This window comes from Engraulis encrasicolus, chromosome 7, assembly GCF_034702125.1.
Source record: "Engraulis encrasicolus isolate BLACKSEA-1 chromosome 7, IST_EnEncr_1.0, whole genome shotgun sequence".
Classification (NCBI taxonomy): domain Eukaryota; kingdom Metazoa; phylum Chordata; class Actinopteri; order Clupeiformes; family Engraulidae; genus Engraulis; species Engraulis encrasicolus.
Window position 1 is genome coordinate 55,874,024 of NC_085863.1, and position 23,813 is coordinate 55,897,836.

At 43.9% G+C, this 23,813-nt stretch overlaps 1 protein-coding gene and 2 long non-coding RNA genes across 3 annotated transcripts; all 3 read left to right on the plus strand.

Moving 5' to 3' along the window:
* Positions 1-4,809: 4,809 nt before the first annotated feature.
* LOC134453227 (uncharacterized) lies at positions 4,810-6,073 on the plus strand. Its single transcript, XR_010035569.1, has 2 exons — positions 4,810-5,037; positions 5,333-6,073. It is a non-coding gene; the product is annotated as an uncharacterized LOC134453227 (long non-coding RNA).
* Positions 6,074-9,099: 3,026 nt separating this feature from the next.
* Positions 9,100-12,317, plus strand: LOC134453223 (uncharacterized). Its single transcript, XR_010035564.1, has 5 exons — positions 9,100-9,889; positions 9,990-10,089; positions 10,260-10,350; positions 10,874-10,956; positions 11,531-12,317. It is a non-coding gene; the product is annotated as an uncharacterized LOC134453223 (long non-coding RNA).
* A 7,873-nt stretch (positions 12,318-20,190) lies between these two features.
* Positions 20,191-22,968, plus strand: kcnk12l (potassium channel, subfamily K, member 12 like). Its single transcript, XM_063204046.1, has 4 exons — positions 20,191-20,488; positions 21,003-21,222; positions 21,914-22,356; positions 22,546-22,968. Exons 1-4 carry the CDS (start codon positions 20,191-20,193, stop codon positions 22,842-22,844), a joined length of 1,260 nt encoding a protein of 419 aa, XP_063060116.1. The 3' UTR covers positions 22,845-22,968.
* Positions 22,969-23,813: the final 845 nt, after the last annotated feature.

The window sequence follows — 23,813 nt, forward strand, 5'->3', positions numbered from 1 at the left end:
GCCTAATGTAGAATTTAAAAATCTACTTTTGAATATAGACAGACATTCACTAACACGAGCGACACATCTGTAGAAATACCGTAAGTGATAGCCTATTGAATTCCGGTCGTTGGATGTTATATGAACAACTAACATAACAGTCATGGGGGACTGCCATCAAAATAATGACTAGCCTACAAGGCCAATAGACAGCTTTGAGCCATCAGAGCGAGCCATGTGTATGGGGCGCCACCTATAGACCAAACATGAACAACACAACACCCAACACAATTATAGGCTACAACAAAATTGTTTTCTTTACTTTCACTGCTCCTTCTATCCTTCTGATCATCAAGATTGAATAAAAAGGTATATCTAATGGCAGTTGGAAGTAGGCTACTGTAAGCTACTCTGCCTTTTGACTCATATGGGCCAAAAAATAATGAGCCGGGCAAAATTCCTTAACTTTATGTTGTTATATTACAAACCCCAACTCCGATGAAGTTGGGACGTTTGGTAAACAGTGAATAAAATCAAAATGCTATCATTTTCAAAACATTCAATCTATTCATTAGATGGAGAATAGTGAAAAGACAACATATTAAGTGTTAAAACCGAGAAAAAATATTCTTTTGGGGGACATATGTACTCATTTCTAATTTGATAAATCCAACACATCTCAAAAGAGTTGGGACGGGGATCAGTGAAATTTAGTAAACATCCAAATAAGATAAAACAACAAAGAAGAACATTTCAAAATGAATTGTACTGACGGACAATATAGGTGTCCAGGTATAAGATCATCACAGAGAGGCTGAGTCACTCAGAATTAAAGATGCAAAGGGAATAATTACCATAGTTATTACATACATTTTTGAATTCCCTTTGATTTACCACAATTGAGTGTATATAAGACATATTTTTGTTACTAAAATCACTGTATAGGTTCATGACATCATGAAATATATATTGGCTGTAGTCTCACTCTAATTCCTGGAGTGCTAGAGCTATTGAAAATTGACCATATTAAGAATGCTTAATGCGTGCAAATGATACAGGGGTGTAACATTCTCCTAAGCACCTGAGCTCACTTGAAATAGACCCAGAAGACATGGGAAACTGTCCTTTGCTTACAGAAGTCAGCAGAAGTTGTAGAAGTCCGTTCTTTTTGACAATAATAGAGCATTGCACATCCTGTGCTACAGTGAAAATGGACCATCCAACTTGTGTTAGTGCTAAGTTCAAAAGTCAGCCTCCATGATGGCATGCGGGTGCAGTAGTGCATTGGTTAAGATGTTCTCACTCATCTGTAGAGTTAAATACAGTGCTGAATGGTATAAATGGGTTTTAAACAGCATGAAAAGCCACTCATGCACTATATTTTGAAGGGAGATCTTCGATTACTGCCACATAGTAAGGTCAAATTGCATTCTCTACTATGTTTTAACAGTTTGGCTCCATCATAAGGACCAGCAGGTGATAAAATGGTGGGTTTTTGGTCAAGACCTGTCACACTGTAAGCACTACAGAAAGGAAAACATTGCAAAACATGACAAGGAATACACCCACCATTTAAGCTGGTGAAATCATGTCCAAGATAGGAATTAACACTGTTTTTTTTATATAAAATCATCTCATCGGTTAATGTATTTAACTGTTAAGTGTTGTCTTTTGTTTTGTTTTTAGTTTTCCTCGACATTTGCTGCCATTTATTGTCCCCGTCCCAACTCTTTTGAGACGTGTTGGATTTATCAAATTAGAAATGAGTACATATGTCCCCTAAAACAATATTTTTTCTCGGTTTTAACACTTATATGTTGTCTTTTCACTATTCTCCATCTAATGAATAGATTGAATGTTTTGAAAATGATAGCATTTTGATTTTATTCACTGTTTACCAAACGTCCCAACTTCATCGGAGTTGGGGTTTGTATGTTATGTTGTTGATGTTGTCTTTTGCCGTTTGTGAGGTGCACATACAATTTCAGCAGTAGGCCTAGTCGAGTTGTAAAACCAAAGCAGGTTGGATGGTCAGAGATGGATTTGATTATTGGGAGTTCGGAAAGTTCGAAAAAAAAAAAAAATGACAATGTAGGTTAAAAGTGCAGTTTTAACACAATATATGAAGAAGGGATTCCTGTGTTAGAGTGGGATGATTTTAGACCATTTTCATTGTAGGGGGGGTGGCATCCCCATACAACTCGAGTCCTGAATTTCAGTGTGTGCAGTGAGCACTATGCTGTGGAGTGCTCAAAATGGCAATGGGAGTTTCCCAGTGGACTTTCACTTTCAATGCAGATTATAAAATCAAATAAAAAAAATTAAGTTATCATATTGATCTCTTTGAGATTTATTGAAGGGCATTTTTCACACCCAGTCCTGGACCAAAAAGTGAACCAACAACAAAAGGACTCAGTTCTTTTTTTTTTCATATTGTGAGTGTATTGCTCTTTCTCTCTCTCTCTCTCTCTCTCTCTCTCTCTCTCTCTCTCTCTCTCTCTGTCTCTGTCTCTCTCTCTCTCACACACACACACACACACACACGCGCGCGCGCACGGACGCGCACGCACACGCACACTGGACAAATGAACAGTTAAGAATTCATTGATCAGTAGGTCCTTGCTCCGTATCTCACTCATTTCGTGAAGTATTCACGAAAAAAATAAATACATTTTCATGGTGCATTCACGTTATTGCCCGCCTTTCGTAAAATCTTCACGAAAATAATAGATTAATTTTCACGCTGCCTATTCACTTGAATTGCCCGACTGTTGCCTAGCGACCCACTAGTTTGATGCCCTTTCGGTAGCCTACCGTCACATGGTAATCAAACATTTCAAACAAGCAATTTAGGGTTAGGTTTAGGGTCAAGGTTAGGGTTAAGGTTAGGGTTAAGGTTAGGGTTAGGTTTAGGGTTAAGTAGGGTTAAGGTTAGGGTTAGGTTTTGGTTTAGGTTTAGGGGACATAAGGCGTAAGTACTGAAAGGGCGTCGAATTAGTGAGTCCCGAGTGTATCAGCAGTGTTCTGTCAGCACCCCCTCCCCGCCCCTGCAGACGTTTGGATAACCATAGCAGCAGTGGGGCAATTCAAGTGAATAGGCAGCGTGAAAATTAATCTATTATTTTAGTGAAGACTTTACGAAAGGCGGGCAATAACGTGAATGCACCACGAAAATTACTCTATTATTTTCGTGAAGACTTTACGAAAGGCGTGAGATAGGGCTCCTTATTTACAGTAAATGCCTTTATGTGTTGTTTCATGAAAATTCATTGTGTGTCCATTTCACAGTGGCAAACCTGATCTTCTGAAATGTTCCTCTCTTACTGTAATGGACGCAAGACAGCGATCTCTCTTTCTGTGGTTTTGGGTTTTAGAAATGTAGACTGTTCACTTAGCTTTATAGGGTGAATTTACCTCTTACAGCACAAGAGCAGTAGCCCTTAATAGTTTTCATCAGACTAGTGCTACCACAAGGAGTGGAGCATTCAAGACAGCAGATAGGCCTACTCAAGATGCCTCCGCCTACACCAGGGGTGGGAAACGTTCATGATAAGGAGGGCCACATTTTCTTTTTCATCATGACCATCGGAGGGCCAGATGACCACCGATCTGACTGCAGCTTGCAGATTCGAGGTGCAGTTGGTTGCTCAGTGACTGCAGAAAAAGTTAAGAAGGAATAGGCCAACAGTGTAATTTTAACATATTGACTCAGTAGTGGTTTAAATTAAAAAAAGTCTGTTCATTATTATTTATAAGTATGGTTTATCTATGGGCCGCACTTAGTAAGGAGGCGGGCCGCATGTGGCCCCCGGGCCTCCAGTTGCCCATCCCTGGCCTACACTCAGTCATACGGCTCTGCAGAAACTATTCTGCCACCAAGTGGCAAGTTACTCACATTGCAATCACTTGAAATTCACTCCCCGATTTAAGTCGCTTGCTGGGGGGGTGGGGGGTGGAGAGTTATTTTATATCCCCAAACAGGGGGGAGGGTTGTTAGATGACATAATCTATTTTTCCTGACACGAGAGGGATGGGGTGGGAATGATCAGTAAGAACCTATGGCCCTTTAGGACCAGGACACGGTAAGCCTGGTCATTAATCTACCCGTGATTGTTTTTGTTTTGGGCGTTTTTTACCTTTATTTGGATGGGACAATGAAGATGGCGAGAGGAATCTAGTGCAAGAGAGAGATGGGGTTAGAGTAGGATTGGGACATGACGTAGGCTAGACTCAAACCTGGGTCCCCATGGCTACGCAAGCCAATATGTGGGGAGCTTAGCGCGCCCTACCACAATGCTCCCAAGAGCAGTTGTTGTGACTCTTTCCACTGCAACTGTGGCTAACAAATCCACCCTTGTCTTCTTCTCTTCTCCTCTGCAGTGTTCATCATGGGCTCTGGTCTGCTGGTGTACCCGTTTGGCCTCAACTCCAACCTGGTCAAGTCCTTCTGTGGAAGGACCCTATTGGACTAAACCAGGGGTGGGCAACCTTTTTCACTCGAAGGGCCACTTGAAATTCATCCGAGGGGCATGAAAATCCTCAGAGGGCCGTAACACAAACCAGGATTTCCCTCGGCACTTAAGGCCTATTTTGAAGGCAGCCACCTTTAAAATAGAACCCACCTTCTCTAGGTCCCCTGAATATAATGTAATTGTATTGAAAATGTAATTTCTAAGATTCCTTTACAAAATATTTCATAATTCATGTGAAGCTGCATAACATTCAAATTATATCGGGAGCCAGATGAAACGGATTCAAGGGCCGTAAGACCGAGACATAGGTTCCCCATCCCCACCCCTGGACTAAATTGTAGCCAAGTGTCTCCCCAAAACGCTAGAGGGCAATGTTGAACATTCAATGGCCACATCAGCGGTGTTTCGCAAGCAGTGAACTACGGGTGGCGAGGGACACCAAAACAGAAGGTCAGCTGTAAGTTAGGTAACGTGTGGAAGTGTTTTAATGTCAAGAACTCCAGCACTTGAAAATGAACAATGATACCAACGAGGTGATGATACTCGCACGCGTGTTCTACCGGTGATATTGTTGTTTCAGACCAAGGTAAGGGATTGCTGTCTTGTCTTTTGTTCACGCAGACACTAGTACTAGCCCTGGTGCTCAGATGAACACGTCCTGCATAGTCTTTACATGCACAGCAGAAATTAGCGGAAAACACCTGTGTATGTAAACTGCAGTGGGGAATGAATGGATTCACTGTTTGAGGGCTGCGTGACGTCTGTTCTAATACTTGCCACTGACCAATGCACCTGAATGAACTACTCCACTGTTTTTGCGATGATGTGTCAATGCACTTGTGACATTTATTTTGTGTGTGTCTGCTATCTGTCAATTACAGAAACACATCCACGTACACCAGGACTAGACATCTGATGATCAAACCAACCTTAGACATTGCATAAGTCTCATTCAGCCAGAGGACCATGGCCCGCCACAGCAAGCTGCAGAAGCAAATTCTGTCGCTGTACAGAGAGTTCATGCGCGCTGGACGCGAGAAGCCAGGCTTCATCCCTCGGATTCGAGACGAGTTCAGAGAAAACTCCCGCATCAAGAAGACGGATGTGATGCACATAGAATACCTGTACCGACGCGCTCAGAGACAGCTTGAGCAGCTGAAAGATGTGAACACTAAACAACTAGGATCCTTTTCAAGGGAGAATAAAAAGGGAGAAGGGGACAGCTGATGTAGAACTCAATGTGACATCCCCCTTGCTAGTCTTACCATCATGTGGCCTTCCCAGCCATATAACGCTCCAGACAATGTATTTTTTGTACATTGACTGGAGCTTTACGGATGTCAAGGCCAGGGTATCTCTTGTAGAGTTCTACTGTTGCTAAGATTTGGTGTGGACATTCACATCGTTGCTGACTGCCTCATATCATTGGAGACCATACACAAGGGATGTAGCCTACTTCAATGTACCATGTGTCTTTTTTTGTTAAATCCTGCATAGAAAATGTATAGCAGGATTTAAACTGACCATTAACCTGGGGACCGTTATCTCTGGAGAAGTCTACTGATCAATGCCATGTGTTTTAAAGTGTAGGAAAATAAACTGTGCACTTGGGCACCAGATCACTGATGATTTGTGTCTTATTACACCCTGATCCAGAATGAGTTGTGGAGGGGTGTAAAGGATGAGGGCCCAACCAGAGCCATGGAAGTAATAGTAAGACTAATCCCATTGACCTCTGTGTTTCATTTTTAAACAAAGATGGCAGCTCATGGGGCCTTTGACACACACATCGTCATAGTTCCAGTTCAAAAAGTTGTCGTGCTAGTCTGATAGCGGGGAAACTATTGTTTTATCCACAGAGGCGGGGCATCAGTGAAATGTGAGGCCACAAGCACAGGTCAAGGATGGAGGAGGCAGGGGTCGTGTGGCTTTGGAATTAAGTGAAGTGAATAGTGAAGTGCATAGACTACTGTATTTGTCTACTGTGAATAATAATAATAATCTCATTACAATGTGCTGCTGGAATACTATTGCCAACAAGCTATGTCTGTGCGTACATTATTTCTTATGGTCACAGACAAGTTGTCCAGTGACATTTGGCCCTTCCATCAATATTATGATGCCAAAATAATTGACCCGCTCCTTCTCTTAAGTAGAAGTAGTGCTGGGCAGAAAACCATTTACTTGCTGGAGAGGTGTAGACTCATCTTAAAACAATTGTGTCTAGTCAATATGCATGTATATTTAACAGTCTGCCTGCCTTTGCATTACACCCCAAAAGTTGCACACCCTCAATGTCAGTGCACTCCCACTAATTGATCTGATTAAGATTAGACTGGAGTCATATGTCAGGGCCAGCAAACCCCGATACCACTGACTGTGCGCAGAAAAAACCTCATGCAACGTACCCACTCCTTGGGGGAAAAAACCCCATTCAAACAAGCAAAAAAACAACAACAAAAACCACCTATAATTATTAGAGACAACATGTGTGGAACGATATGTGTTGTTGGGTGTTAATTTCTTCACGCAGAGACTATTAAGAAGAAAGAAAGAAAGCCCATTGGGAAACTACAACTCCCATTGTCATTGTGACACAGCACTCCACAGCACACTGCACACAACGAAATTGCATTTTATGCCTCACCCGTGCAAGGGGGCAGCCCTCAGTGGCGCCCCATGGGGAGCAGTGCGGTGGGACGGTACCATGCTCAGGGTACCTCAGTCATGGAGGAGGATGGGGGAGAGCACTGGTTGATTACTCCCCCCACCAACCTGGCGGGTCGGGAGTTGAACCGGCAACCTCTGGGATGCAAGTCTGACGCCCTAACCGCTCACCCATGACTGCCCTAAATGCCCTATTATGAGCTTGTTATCAAAATGGTAATGGTGAATCCTAATATCCTCTGCTGCTGTCATAGTAGCAATGTTGCTGTCCTGTAGTTTAGCTAGTGGAGATTGTCCTATGATATGTCGGATTTCCAACCAGAATGCATTGAAATGGCAAAGTGCGCATGTGCGCTGCCCAGCAAAAGCAACACTGTGCCATCACGAACACGGCCATTGGTTCTGAACGCTGAGAACTTGTTCCACATGCTGCAGGACCAGGGCTGGACTGTGATCAAAAAATGGCCGGGGCATTTTTGGGTATATATAGGGGCCCCAAACACATTCACACACTCCTTATGTACATGCTAGATCTTGACTGTTTAAATCGAGATACGGTTCCCCACCCCTGGTCTATATTTACAATGGAACAATGGGTCTCTTCCTATAATTTATGGGCCAATCTAAACAACAACAACAGTATCGCCCCCAACTGTCGACCCACTGGGAAAATGCCTTGTATGTCAGAGGGCCAGTCTAGCCCTGTGCAGGGCCCTTACCTACTGCAGGTGCAGATGATTATTTCTTCTTTTGTGTCTCACAGAGCCCACTCAGCCATAATGAACACCAAAATATAGCCTGCATAGAGATTTAAGGATGTAAAACTCATTTCACCACCTTCACTGCCAGTTCATAACATAAAATATTTCGCCTACATCTCCCCTCGGCATGAGAAGGGAGGAGCCCTCTCCTTCACACTCTCTATACAAGAAAAACATCTGGAACAAGCCCGAAAACATAAAGACCAGAAGACAAAAAAATCACATTAATTAAAAATGAATGGGAAAGGGTTTAACTGTTTCCCTCAATGTTGAAATGATTAAAATAGCCAAGATGAACAAAAAGCACCAAAGACATGCTTCGCTCAGTTGCCAGCAGGGGGCAGAATGTCAGACCACCGGTTTGTTCAATAGTAGAAGAAGACATCCAACACAAACAGGATGTAGCAACCCCATGTGAGTAGGCTGCCGGATGTGAGTGCCCGGATATCCGCCCGAGTATTTCCGGATATCCGCCCGAGTATTTACGTCTATTTTACCTCAGCTACTCGATTTCGGTCGTGTATTTACGACAGTTTAACCTCAGCTACTTGATTTCGGTCCGATTTGAGTCTGACTGAAGATGGAAGGGACATAGGTGCCGTGCGTAAAGAGCCCACAGCACATCGCCGTTTCGGCGACACCAGAGAGTTCCCCACAGCACATCGCCGTTTCGGCGACACCAGAGAGTTCCTTGATATCCCAATCAAAAGAATAGGCCCGGTGACCAATAACATAAAAATAATAAAAAAAATAATAAAATGAAATTATAACTTAAACCCGAATTGATTTGGGTGTGAAAATTAAACTGTCTCAACCGGGCACCCAAAGGGAATCCATCAAAAGATAACGGCGTTACTTTCTCGTCGGCATTATTTTGTTTTTATTATCCAGGAGGACTGAGCTGAAAACTGCAGCAGTCACCTTGCACAGTTCTAGCTGCTCTGAAGCACGTATCCTGCCCATTCGCAATGTTAAATAAAAGGTTTTGCACAAGACTATAGCCTACAATAGATGCACTGTCACAGACAGAATAGCCCGTTTCGGAAGGCATTAAAGTCACGAGTTTACCCAGTCTAAATGTAGTTTAGTTTCTGGAAGTTTCTGAGTTTTACATTAGTGAAACATAACATCAGGATATCCTACAAGTTAAAAGAATATCTGGGCATAGCCTTCTCTCTGAGTTAGAAAACAGCAGCTATGCCGCATATTGTGTAGGCTACCCAGACAGCACGAAGCATCTTGCCGACGTTGGCTATTGGGCGGCGACATCGGCAAAACGTCGAGGCCTTTTTTGCCTTATAATCGTCATGCCAATTAGGTTGGTTTTAGATCGGCAAAATAGCGGCAGAAAAGACGGTTTCCTGCCATGGTTTGCCGATGGTTTGCCAACTTAACCCCGACATCGGCAGTACGACGCTTTGCCGATCAATTCCCTGCAGTTCCCTTCCGATGGTTTGCCAATGGTTTGCCAACATAACCCCAACCATCGGCAACGCGACGTTTTACCGAGCAATTTCCTAATGTTTCCTCCCGATGCTTTGCCAACTTAACACCGACCATCATCTGACAATGTCCCAAACACAGTTTGCCGATGGTTTGCCAACCTAACCCCGACCATCGGCAACGCGACGCTTTGCAGATCATTTGAAGACCCCAAAACCAAAAGCCAGCGCCTGCTTGCTTGCAACCTGAGCAGCGCGAGCTCTGTTTGAAATTATTTCAGTTGTCAAGGGAACGAACATTTTCCGTTTACTTTACTGGACGTCGCAGCAGTAGTATTAGCCACCGCAATCGTTTTTAGTTAGGCATTACCATTATTTCTGTTGAAATGTAGGTTTCAGCATTACAAGTCAGGCTTGATTAAACATTAAATTAGGTTGCTGAAATAAATCTCTTCACCTGTCATGCTGTCTCGAATGACCTCCTCATCGAGTTTCTAATCGATATCCGACCTCACTTTTTCTTACCGTTAGCAAGTTAGCTAACGTGTCAAACGTACCCAGCAACCAGGTGAGTTTTTGTTTGGTTTTATAAGTTATAGTTTGAGATGTCACATTGTATGTAGGTCGTGTGTAGTCTAACAGCGTTTTCTATTGTAATACAAATGTAGGCATACTGCTCCCGTAATCAAGTTTCCTGCTGGAGTCGGGCTGTTGATTCTTGTCTAGCCCATGATGACTGGTTGAAAGGACATTACAAAATAGGCTACGGTATGTAACACAACGATTTTCTTTGATGAACTTGCAATGCACAGGAAACACACACCACGTGAAGTGAGATAAAATAATATTGCATCACATTCATAGCCCTTACTATAAGTAAGTTAAAGAACTCCTGAGTTCATAGCCTTCACTGCAATGTGTTGCTCTCGTTTTCACAGTCAATTCACCACAAGTCAAAATCAGATCAACAGACAGGGACATCGGACTTCTCTTGGGAATATGCCAGATATGCCATAACAAGAAAAAATGGTAAGTCTATCACTACATAAGATCCATAACAAAATACTATTAGTTAAATCTTAAATGTGACCTGGTGGTAGGCCTATTATTGCTTGAATGCTTATGTTGCACACTTAATGAATAAGGTCCTCAAGTAGAGTTTCGCTGAGTTCGTTGTTTATTTACATTTTCCTCAGCATAACTGTACAGCTGACACCGCTGCCTTCTGTATCATAACAAAGCCTGTCACTTCCACGTTTCGTTCTTCTTATGTGACCGAAGTCACTGGCTACTGCACCAGAGAGAGTCTCTGCACTCATTGCTGGTCCTATGATGCCATCTATTGGCGAAAACGTGCAACAGCATAATTAAACTACCGGTAAAAGACAACTTCTGACTGGACAACAAAAAGACAGGGAATGAGAATAAGGGAATAAGAAAAAGACAAAAATGGGGGGTCCACTACACTTGCATACAAACTGTTTGTGATGCTGTCACTCATTTTCTAGTCTATATCTTGGACTGAAAAAGGATTACATTATTATGTTTTCAGGTGTTTTGCCCCTGCGGTTGTGAAGAGGATGCTGTGGAGGTGGCAGCATGAACGTGTCACACAGACATTGGCTAAACTACTCGGTAGGTACAGCGAAATAAAAGAAACCACCCCCTCAACCCTGTTTATGCTGCACTGTACCTATTATAACCAGTTTTTATATAGATCATTATTTGAAATACTATGAGAGCCTTTCTGTTAGGATACTGTACAGCAGGGATGGGCAACTGGAGGCTCGGGCGCCACATGCAGCCCAACTTCTCAATTTAAAAAAAAAAAAGAAAAAGTACAGTTTTTAACCCCCTATAAATCAATAGTGTAAGCATTCCGGTATAAATAAACAAAAAGTGAAGTATCCTTTTGTAAATTCTCTCAAGTGCGTGGTGATGTGGTTGTGGTAATTAAAAATGTTGGCCCACCTTACAATGAAAGTTGCCCACCCCTGCTGTACAGCCTACATCACTTGTACATGTCCTTACCAAATAGGACACTAGCTAGCTAAATGTAACTAATATGGTATTGTGAAAGTTATATGCCTAAATGTAAACCATAATATTAAATTGTGATGGACAGAAATCAACTAAACCAACATATTACATTGTGAATGTAGTTGCGCAGTGATGCTGAGACCGACTTATTCCTGTCTTTATTTGCCAGGCTTCTACACTTGCCCTCAGAGTTCACATATGGTTAAGTGCACAGGTGGCCAGCCAGGTTCAGACTGATACTGGTAACAAGAGGAAAACATGCTGATTGGTAAGTGAGATCCCTACTAAAAAATCCACACAGCACAACAAGTAAGCCTAGTTTGTGGTATCAAATGTAAAATGTAAGTTTCATCAAAAAGTTGTAGAACACATCTGAATAAATTGCAGGCCATCAAAGTAGTGAATGGGCAGGGAAAACACAACCAGTAGGCTTATGAATTACTTTGACTCAGCACAGCACAGCAGATGTGATGCTACCATTCCTTGGGAATATGACACAGAGGTCTGCTATTCCATTGTAAATATTGACTGGAAATGTTCATGTTTCAACTGTTTAAAAACATTGGACTCAGGGGAAAAAATCTCTAGGTGTATATAAGTGAAAGCCCACCTTTGCCATTGTGACACAGCACACAAGTATACACACAACGAAATTGCATTTTATGCCTCACCTGTGCAAGGGTGCAGCCTACATTGGCATCCCAAGGGAGCAGTATGTTGCAGTGTGGCAGGAAGGTACCATGCTTGGGGTACCTCAGTCATGGAGGATGGAGGAGAGAGCACTGGTTAATTACTCCCTCCACATACCTGGCGGGCTGGGAGATGAACCAGCAACCTTTGGGTTGTTCAGCCCTGGGCTACAGGACACCCTAACCGCTTACCAATGACTGCCCCACTTATCCATGACTATATAAAAAAATACCACAGAGTAGCGAGTACACTTTTAAATTAAAAGGGTCAATATACAGGGTGTATGCAGGGTTTTAAAAAGTATTAAAAGGTGATAAATTAAAAAGTATAGTTATTATTTGGTGGTGCAAAAACAACACGCGAAACCATGCCGCATATTGTGCCATTATTATTAGTGATGCCGAAACAACAAAGCCAGATTGGTGACTATCTTGCCTAGTCCATTTAGACATAGCCTACTCATTTTATTGTGCCATGTACATTTCAAAGTGTCAGTGGAGAATTAAACTGGGCGCTGAATACTGAATATTGGAGCCATTCTCCCTCCGTGTCTAGATACAGTCAGAGGCGCGCGCGCACGCTCTTATTTCTGTATGAAAATATCCTAAAACGGTCACAACATTCAGAGGACTTTCGTGGTGGAGGATACTTGCGGCGGGGGCCGAGACCGAGTTGTTACGGGACACTCTTAATATTATTGAAGGGACAGACCATGCTCGATACTTTACCCGGTCTAAATGTAGCACTCGAAAAGTTATGCCGCATATTGTGCAGATTAGGCTATTTGGTGATGCCAACCACACGTGCACGTTGGAGACTACAGCCTATAATTTAGACATAGCCTATTCATTTGATTGTGCTACGTAAACTTAAAAGTGTCACTGCAAAATCAAACGGGACGCTGAAATATTGGAGCCAGTAACTTCGTGTCCGGTGGATATTGTGCAGATGTGTGTGCGCGCGCGCACAACTAATTTCTCTCCCATCTCTTTGCTCATCAAGCCTCCGATCACAACATCAGAGGACCTTCGTGGTGGACGATACTTGCGGCGGGGGCCGAGACCGAGTTGTTACGGGACACTCTTAATATTATTGAAGGGACAGACCATGCTCTATACTTTACCCGGTCTAAATGTAGCCCTCGAAAAGTTATGCCGCATATTGTGCAGATTAGGCGCGCGCGCACAACTAATTTCTCTCCCATCTCTTTGCTCATCAAGCCTCCGATCACGGGCACTCGGGATAACTGTTTACGCGAGCTGTTTAAATAATGTGATGCACGGTCTTCATGACATGGCATTTGGCCACCCTAAATTCAACATGACTGCATTTAAACATCCATGATGGAATGGTCACTCTTAATGTGCAAGTAGCCTAGGCCTATTGGATATGAAAAAAAGATCTTAAAACGGCCACAACACCAGAGGACCCGTGGTGGTGTGGTGGATATTTGCGGCGGGGGCCGAGGCGAGTTGGTACGGTAGGCTACAATCATATTATAGAAGGGACAGTCAGGCGACACAGCGCGACTCACATAGGGTAGCTGTGGTGCCGCAAAGCATTCCTGATGGTGGAAATGAATGCAAATGCACGCAGATACTCGGGCGGATATCCGGGCACTCACATCCGGCAGCCTACTTACATTGGGTTGCTACACAGGAAATTGCAATGTTTGCTAGCTGCTAGCTGCTGGGTGGTCTGTGTCTGATCTGACTGTATTTTCTACGAAGTTCTAGTTTATTACATTTTAGTTCTCAGTTCCCATCATACGTGAATATACAATGGCAACTCCGGGAAGCACTGGGGGTCAGATGTCCAACGCCGAGTTAATTCAGCAAGTAAGTAACACTGCAAAACAGCTATTGATGGATGATCCTGCTTGCCAGCAATGTCAACCAGTATAATTTAATCTTTACAAACAGAAACAAGTTGAACATTGCTATTTCACATGCATCTCCGTAACTGTTTATATATCAGAAATTTCCGGCCAGCGTTTGTAATGTCCAAGTAGTGTAAAAGCATCCCCGCCCTGTCAAATGTGCTTCAGTTACGCATATAGTCGTTGATTTACGGTTAGTGGTTCAGATTGAATGTACGGTCAGCTACTTAAAATGACCACAAGGTGGAGATGGAACTACCTGAGAGACTGAGGCGACTGCTCATTGTTGGCTCTACAGACAGTGCTGAGAGGGGGTCAACATGAAGTTATGAAGTTGTTCACTGATTTGTGTTTCTCTTTCTGGTTATGTGTTCCTGACTACTTGGGATTTAAGATGGACTGTAAACTTATTTCAAACTATTTTAGAAGCATGTGATTTGTATGGAATATGTTTTACTCTGATGCATGCTTTGTATTGAGAATTAATTGCAATATATATGTTTTTTTTTTTTAAAGGTAGACGCTGACTAGGTTAATGACCCCAAAAAATAAATAAATAAATAAATAAAAAGCTTGCTGGCCGTTTAGGACCACTCTCTTTCAATTGACTGCAGCTCATTGAACTGACCCTGACCGTTTATGCTACCTGCCCTGTCTGCAGTCAATGACCTAGCATTGTCGTATCCGAGGCATTGTCGCATCAGAATAAAGCAACATTTCTCTTTTAAACGCTGGAATTGGCCTACCTTTTATTTCCTGTGTATTCTCTGAGCAGCTTGCATTGCTGAACTGGTTGAAGTCTGACAGCCCTCAGAGTAAGGAGATCCTGACGGCCATCACACAGGTGCAGGTGGCCCGGGAGATGTTCAGCAGGCTGACTGGAGGAGACCAGGTGGAGGCCTACAAAGTGAGCTGTGATTTTTCTGTTATATGGGTCATTCCATAATAGAGTAACATTTCAGGGGTTTTGGGCATTTTTCTAATGACAGATGTTTCCAATGGTATACTACACACCATTGAGTGTCCAAAATAACAAATGGCAGAGCTTCATCTTACAGTAAATAGCTTAAAAAATATTTTAATGAAACATTAGCTGTGGATTGCACCACCCTGACGTCTGCTGCGAAAAATAATGTCAAAGACCCACTAATGTTTTTATGTTGTCATGTCTTCACCCACAGAAAGAGTGCATCCTGCAAATAGCCGATTTTGTCAAGAAGAATCCCAACGCCTCTCAAAACCAACTGAACGCCGAGGTGGAGAAGCAGGTCATCATATTTGCCGCTCGAGTGCAAGCCCTGGACTCCAGGTCCATCATATAAGTCCTTAGCAGCATTGGACTCCATTCTATACGTCCTTACTATACAGCATTGGACTATGGGACCATTCTGTAAACTCTTATGCATAGGAATGGGAACAATTTTTGTCTTTTTTTCACCCTTTTTAATATGTTGTAATTTATGTGTTAAGTTATGTGTATTGATATAATCTGAATGACATTCAATATTATTTTGTTTTTTTATTGTCCAGTAACAATTTTTTTGTCAACCCACACATATCCATACATATGAGACATGTATGAAGGGGAAATGTATAACACTGCCTTCGTGCAGATTTTTTGTTACATTTTAATTACACTTAATGCTGCTTTTGTATATCTATATTAGCAAGGGAGAAAGGGAACACTTATTAAATGTGTATGTGTTAAGTCTTCAAATAAAGGAAGAACTTTCTACTGTTAAGATTTGAAAGGTGCCAAGTGTTTCACCATCAGGCGTATTAGAAAAAGTTGCACACGAAAACGTAAAATGAAACGACCCTGCTACCACCTGTCCTCTCCAAAGATAAAAACCTACTCTGCCTTAAAGCTGTTAAATATTATCTATTGTGAGACTGTTGTAAGATGTTATTTGTGTTGAATTAAACATGGAATTGATTGACTGCTCGGAAGTCTTGCTGATGAAGAGGTGATTTTTTTTTTTTTTTTTTGACTGAACACAGGGAAAGACAAAGGCTGAGTGGGTGGAAAGCGGAGGTGTGGCGGGGGGGCTCTCTCTGGTCAATATGCAGATTAAGGGACCGAGCACCTGTGAGGGGATCTTATTATAATGCAGATTCACAGCCAGCATCCCCTTGATGACTTGAAAGAGACGGAGCACCGCAGCCACTGCTGATGAGCACTTGTCTGTCTTACTGATTTTTTAAAAAGTACTTCTTGCCACAGAGTTAAAAATGGATTGTGGGTGTGCGTCTGTGTGTGCATGCAATGTGTAGGGCTGGACTGGTATTCTGGTATATAGGGCATTTTCACAGTGGGCCGACAGTCCCAAAGACAGTTTTTGTTTGTTATTTTATTTTATTTTTCTCAGGGACTGGCCGACAGTTTAGCGCAGGGGTGTCATTTCCGTTCATGGGCCACTTACAGTGAACCATAACCATAGTTACGAAATACCGGTATTGCACATTTCTGCTTCATATCGGAATTACATTGCGAGTTAACCACCTCAAAGTAGAATGGATATACAACAGCAGGAGCATTTACTGTAAATGACAAGACACAAAAAGACAAACTCATTCTCAATTGGGCTATTCTAAAAAATCTCCTGCAGCACCAGTGTAATGTGTTACAATCTTACTTATTTTTTGATATTCTTAGTTTTTATTTCTCCACAAGTCTGGGGACATATTAAACCATCTGGCGGGCTGCATCCAGCCCCCGGCCCTATGTTTGACATCACTGGTTTAGTGGGAGCGGTCCATTGGTCCATCCTTAATGTAGGCAGTGGACTGAGTCAAGCTGGGTATTGTGTGAAAACGGAATGCTAATTTGTTTGAAGGGCCAGTTTTAGCCAAAAAATACTTGGGTGATTTTTTTTTTTACTTCAGTCCAGCCCTGGTCGTGCGTGCGTGCGTGTGCGCGCGTGTGCTTCCACAAATATATTTTCAAAAGTGGGGGTTAGAAGAAGCCCCCTGTCTGGAGGGCCCAGTCTGCTTTGATGAGGCCAATGTTAGCGGGGGACGCACCTGGCGTCTCTTCTCCTCTGCCGCTGACTACCAGCTGCCTTAATGGTGCCGGGAGAGAGGAGCGAGATGGTCCGTACTGTAGACGAGTGGGGGCTGGTGATGAAAGTCAAATCGAGCTGGGTCAGATGGAACAAAGGCACACCTCGTCTGTTTCATCCATGCGGTACACACAATACATACCCACCCACACGTGTCTCCCACAAGTGACTAGATGGGCAAGCCTGACTTCATGGGGAAGGGTTGCCAGATGTGACTGATTTTCAGCCCCAATACTGCCCACTCTTGGAACCCTGTATGGGGGCGTAAGGGGACACACAACCCTCAGGTGTGTGTGTCTGAGCTCAGAAGTGTGTGCATCACAGAGGTATGAGTAAAATAATAAGAGAAGCAAAAGCATAATACACACACATGATAATAACAAAACAAATCCAACATATTGTATCAGTTATTATTTAACACCCATCTGCGTAGAGACATTCCCTTAACTGTCAAAAAATAAATGAATAATGTTGCTTGTATAATTAACTGTCTATTAATAAAGTTACAAAAAAGATGGAAAATAGAAATATATTGATAATAAAATAAATGAATAATCATTTAAGAAAATCTGAGGTAGGAAAGTGTCTGAACATGCATTTGGGAATTTGTGTGTCTTGGTGAGGATCTATTATGGCTGCCCGTGTCCCTAGTGATGGAGCAGATTTTACTATGAGCCACAGCACTGCACAGGCCTCTGATTACAGGTCTCAAGAGCCCCATGGCTGCATTTCCAAAATTTTGAATAATTGCAGCAATCAGTCATGCAATCTATTTTGCACCTACACAAGCTCTTCCCCTCTCTCTCTGACACACACACGCACACACAAACACACACTCACAGGCACTGGAACACACACAGAGACACACACACACACACACGCTAGTCTCTTGTCTACTCATCTTTTCACCCCTCCCTCTACTCTCTCTCTCTGTCTTTCTCTTCTGATTTGTCAGTTTCTCTCTCTCTCTCATTCCTCATACCGAGTTTCTCTTGGTTAAAAAAAAACACGTCTGGAGAGTGATGACTCCCTCATCTCTTTTGAGTCCCTGACGCATTGATGTCATAACACGCGTTGACAGTGTCTGAAGCGGGTGCTGTTGTTGCTGCCCTCTGGATGCATCACCTTTAATGGATACGAATACACTGCCAGTTATTAATCCAGGCAGCGGATAGCTGTCAATTACAGGTAAGTTCTGACCATTTCACTTTTAATGCAGAAGATCAATTATATGCAACTATCTGTTTTAGATGACAGATGAAAGAAGTTGTGACTGGAACATTTCTTATCTTTTATTTTTATATTGTTATTTGCATGTATGCAGCTTGTGTGAAAGAATTATGTCTTAAATTATGACAACAATTATGATTAAAACTGCTTTCTGGTTTATTGTATTCATGATTTATTTCTGCTTTATTTTTCGAATTATATAAATTATTATAGGCTTACATTTTACCAGATTTAAACTTTGTTGAAGGTCTTGGCGTTATAGACTACATTACAAGAGTATTATTTTTGCTGCTGTATATGGTGGTTCATTTTTTAAATATATACATACCGTATTTTAATTTCAAATATTAAAATTCAATATTCTTGTGAGGTATAAAACTTTGAACTGGAAAAAAACATAGACTTTAGGCTATATATAATAATACATATTGCACACCATCAAAGACTAGATTCATGACTTGGAATGAGCTGGCGAGAGAGACTGACATTTTACAATGTATCGCAGGTACTGACTGCTATATGAGGTCCTGTTGTCAGTAATATTTTTTTCATTACTACAGAAGAATAGCAAATTGTGATTTTGAGCCTTTTAAAGTATTTTTTAGATGGGCCTTCACAATAAGGAAAGGGTGAAGCTAGGCGACCATAACTGTTCCTTTAGACCTTTGAACAACGTCATGGATTTTCAACCTAGGATTGGTCTTAAATTAACTCCCTGTCAACAGCATGTTATTCACCCTGAGCTTGTATGTCCATCATTCTACTCTTTTTTTTATTATTTATTTATTATTATTATTATTATTATTATTTTATTTATTTATTTTTATGGACTTTTTTGGGTCTTTATTGCAGATAGAGACAGTTGTGTCTCAAATGGCACACTTGTGTTAATTCACTGATGTTTGCATACAGGGACAGATAACTGCACCGGCCTACTGGGCCCAGAACGAGGGCCCCAACGGTCAAGGGGGCACTGAAGATCTAGCATCTATATTCAAATGTTCATATTCTATGTCTCAAATCACACACTTGTGTCAGTGCACTGACAGTCAGTGCACAGTGCACACAGTGCACTGAGGTCTTTAGTGCATAGTGTCGTGGAAAAATTGGAGCACTATGCACTGTGCCCTCGCTGGAAGTGAAGGCTGGGCATGGCATTAGCTCGCCAAAATATCAGTTGGCTACTGTTTACAATGCACAGCGTCTGGTGCTTGTATTTCCATTTCCTTCACCCCAAAGGACAACAATCACACATACAATACTTTGGTTTGCATGAAAAGGTTGTTGTCCCATCAACATTACTTACAGAATTAGGAGACTGTTGACCTAACTCTTCTACTGAACTGGATGCCACATTTCCTCCGTGCCATTGTCAACATGGCCGCCGTTTAGTGCGTGCAGTGTCCATCATTCAAGCACTGCATGTTTCTGCTATTGTTAGCGAATCATCCTGGCACTTTCAGTGCACTGGCTCAACTGAAAATTTCAGTGTGAGCGCCCTAGGCACTGAAAAACAGTGCCCGAAGTGCACAAGTGCGGCATTTGAGACAGAGCCCATGGGGTTGGGCTGGAAAATGACCCTGGGCTGGGCGTATTCGAACTTGGGTCTCAATGGGCAACCTGACTGTTTATGGTATTTTGCATTGGCGTGATGTGTCACACTTTTTAGATTCATTTTTTCAATGAATCCTTTACAACCAAATTAAGAAGTCAATACTTAGTAGATCTTCATACATAAGCTTAAATCATTTGTGTTCAACTTCATGTTGTGAATGTAAAAAATTCTGTGTACATTTTGGTGTCTGTTGTTGCATTGCCATTGTCTCCAAGGCACGTTTCGCTCTAATCTGCGTTTTCTTCCCATCAGAGCGGCAAGATGATGGACATTTGTCGCTGAGAGGTGTTGCTGGTCTGTCCATGGTGCGGAAGCGACGGCTCACCGGCGCCACCTGTTGTTTCCCCCTGGACATGAACGAGGACAACGCCCGCTTTGGCCTGCTGGCGGCGCTCATCCTGGTCTACCTGCTGTGCGGCGCCGCCGTCTTCTCCGCGCTGGAGCGGCCGTCCGAGCTGCGCGCTCGCCACCGCTGGCAGGAGCGGCTGGAGAACTTCACGCAGCAGCATGACATCAGCCTGGAGGCCCTGCGCGGCCTGCTGCGCCAGTACGAGGAGGCCAACGTGGCGGGCATTCGCGTGGACGCCCTCAGGCCGCGCTGGGACTTCGCCGGGGCTTTTTACTTCGTCGGCACGGTGGTCTCCACTATTGGTGAGTTAAAAAAAGCAGGCCCGTCACGACCGGGTAGGCATACTAGCAGACCCGGCTGCAGAAATGCCCCCGGCAATGCCCCCCAATGCTCCCCCGTGGCACCGGCCCTGCATACTAGGCAGTTGCCTACTATAGGTTCACAGCCGAAATGGGCCCCCGATAAGGACTAGTGATGATGTACAGCTTTTATTATATTAAAATAATTAAATTTTCTGACCCAGGTTTTCCTTTGCTCAGGGCCCCTAAATAGCTGGAAACAGCCCTGAACCGTCACAACTGGTTAGAGGCAACTGTCTTGGTTGGAACCGAATCTGAAACGTTATAACAGCAACGACTTTGTTAGCCATGTACCCATGTGGAGCGAAAGTTTAATCAAAATTAAAGGAATAACTACATAGACAGATATTATATGGAAAAGATAAAGTATAATGTATTAGACATACATCGTAATCAGTCATAACTCTATTTGTTTCTATAAGTTTCCGTTCAAATGTCCTCCATCCTCCTCCCACAGGTTTCGGCATGACCACCCCGGCCACCATCGCTGGCAAGATCTTCCTGATCTTCTACGGCCTGATCGGCTGCGCGGCCACCATCTTGTTCTTCAACCTCTTCCTGGAGCGCATCATCACCATGCTGGCCTACGTCATGCGCTGGTGCCACGAGCGCCAGTTGCGCCGCTCTGGCGTGGGTCCCGGGGCCAACAATGGCAGCGGTGACGCCGAGGACACACAGTAAAACACACCAGTGTTATTGTAACTCTCCATGACTTGACATTAACTCACAATGGCCCTACCGTGGCCTTAACGGTAGGGCACTAGGTTACTACGCCGGCGACCTGGGTCCGTTTCCGGCCTGGGTCATTTGCCAATCCTTCCCCGTCTCTCTCTCTCCACACTCGTTTCCTGTCCCTCTGTCACTGTCCTATCATAAATAAAGCACAAAAGCCAAAAAAGTCTTTGAAAAACCCACAATAACAATTAACCATAGATTCTGAGAGTATGGATTCTAAGCGTTACAATGATGCCTCACGTGTGGGAATCTGGTGAAAATTATTATTGTTATTTGAACTGCTAAAGGGTTGAAATGAACTCAATTTCAGAAAGCGTTTGGTCCCACTCAAAAATATTGTGTTCATTGTACTTTTTGGACAGTATAGATAACATTTGCAAAGTTAACTCTACTCAATATCTTATAATATTAACAATGGGAGTGAAAAAGATATTTAACACTGGTGACACCTGATGCAGAGGGGGTAATCATCCTCAAATTACGCTAGCCATCTGCAAATTTTACACTGACTTTTGACTCCACTGTTAGAGTAACGTGACTCTCCGCCGTGTTGTAAATATTCTATCTGGAGTTATACCGGTTTACTCTGAAATTTTGACACCCCATTTTTTTTATTTTACTGTGCAGCCAAAGTCAGCAACAGGAGGACAGCCTGGAGGGCTGGAAGCCGTCGGTCTACTACGTGATGCTGATCCTGGGCGCCGCCGCCCTGCTGATCGCCTGCAGCGCCTCGGCCCTCTACTCCGCCATGGAGGACTGGGACTACTTTGACGCCCTCTACTTCTGCTTTGTGGCCTTCAGCACCATCGGCTTCGGCGACCTGGTGAGCAGCCAGCGCGCCGAGGGCTACCGGGCGCAGGAGGCCTACCGCCTGGGCAACTGCCTCTTCATCCTGATGGGCGTCTGCTGCATCTACTCGCTCTTCAACGTCCTCTCCATCGTCATCAAGCAGACACTCAACTGGATCCTGGCCAAGCTGGAGTGCCAGCGCTGCTGCGCGGCGTGCCCGTGTCTGCACCGGGGTGCCCACCACCACCACCACCCCCACCACCATCACCACCACTACGGGCGCAGGCGTGGCAGGTGGTGGGGTTGCTGCTGGTGGTCGTGGTGGTGCTGTTGCTGCTGCCGCCCATGTCTGCCCGCCGAGCGCCGTGGGCATCAGCACCCCGTCATCGGCCACGGTGGCAGGCTCAAGCGCAACGCGGTGCAGCCCACTCCTGCACACGATGCTGGTGGCGGCGGCGGCAGTGGTAATTGTGGAGGGAGGCAGCGCTACACCAACGCGTCCGTGGAGACGGTGTGCGACAGCGAGACGGATGGCGGTCCTGCAGGGCTGGAGACGGGACACCTGGCCGGACGCCGGCTCTCGGGGGAGATGATCTCCGTCAACGACTTCATGGCCACCAACAAGGTGTCGCTGGCCATCCTGCAGAAGCAGCTGTCCGAGACGGCGCACGGCAACCCGCGCCAGAGCCACGTCAGGCAGAACGGCTTCTCAGGCGGCGTCGGAGCCTTCGCCATCATGAATAACAGACTGCAGGAGACCAGCGTTGATAGGTGACCGCAGGACTGATGCGACCTGTCCTACCGGACTCTTGCTGGTCAACGATTAATAGAGTACCACTTATAAACTCATAGTTGTGGAAATAAAAAGTGGCACCAGAGCCTTTTGCCATCAGGAACAACAGACTGCTGGTGGTGACCAGTGTCGACAGGTGACCAGGGTTGAGGGCTGTCTGACTTCAGGTGGTCAATGTTTGAGGCAGAAAACATGTAATGTCTCATAATTCTGGGGATATTTTAAAACGGCACTCACAAACTGCGTCTCATTATTTATTTATATTTGCTTTTTGGATATGGTGGTAATATAAATAAATAATGAGACGCAGTTTGTGAGTGCGGATTTTTCTTCCTTAAGTTGATACTTTTTATCTCGCACCCAAAGCCTTTCGTTTTTCCAAGAAGTTGAGCGCGTCCTTTGCCAAAACTTGATATTTTAAAAAGGGGCATTGACACCTTCACACCTCATGAAGAGGGGACTGCAGGTGACCAGTGTCGACAGGTGACGAGGGTTGCTGTGATGTGACCTGGAGGTCATGTCAGAACTAAAGAGTCCAGACAGCTATCTATCAGTATTTTGCCAATTGAGATCTATACATGGAGAACCTTTGCCATCATGAACGTCAAATTGCAGGAGAGCAGCATCGAAAGGGGACCAGGGCTGATGATCAGTCATGGCCTGCTTGACTCTCGCTGGTCAGTGGTAACCAGAGTCTGGGAATCATTTTTAAAGTGGCGTTGGCTTTTTGCCGTCATGAAGAACAGACTGCAGGAGACCAGCATTGACAGGTAACCAGGACTGGTGTGATGTCAACAGGACTGACATGATGTCAACAGGACTGGTGTGATGTCAACAGGACTGACATGATGTCAACAGGACTGATGTGATGTCAACAGGACTGATGTGATGTCGTCACCTGCCTGCTACTGGGCATCTCAGCAGTAAACGGTTCAGACAGAAAACATTCAG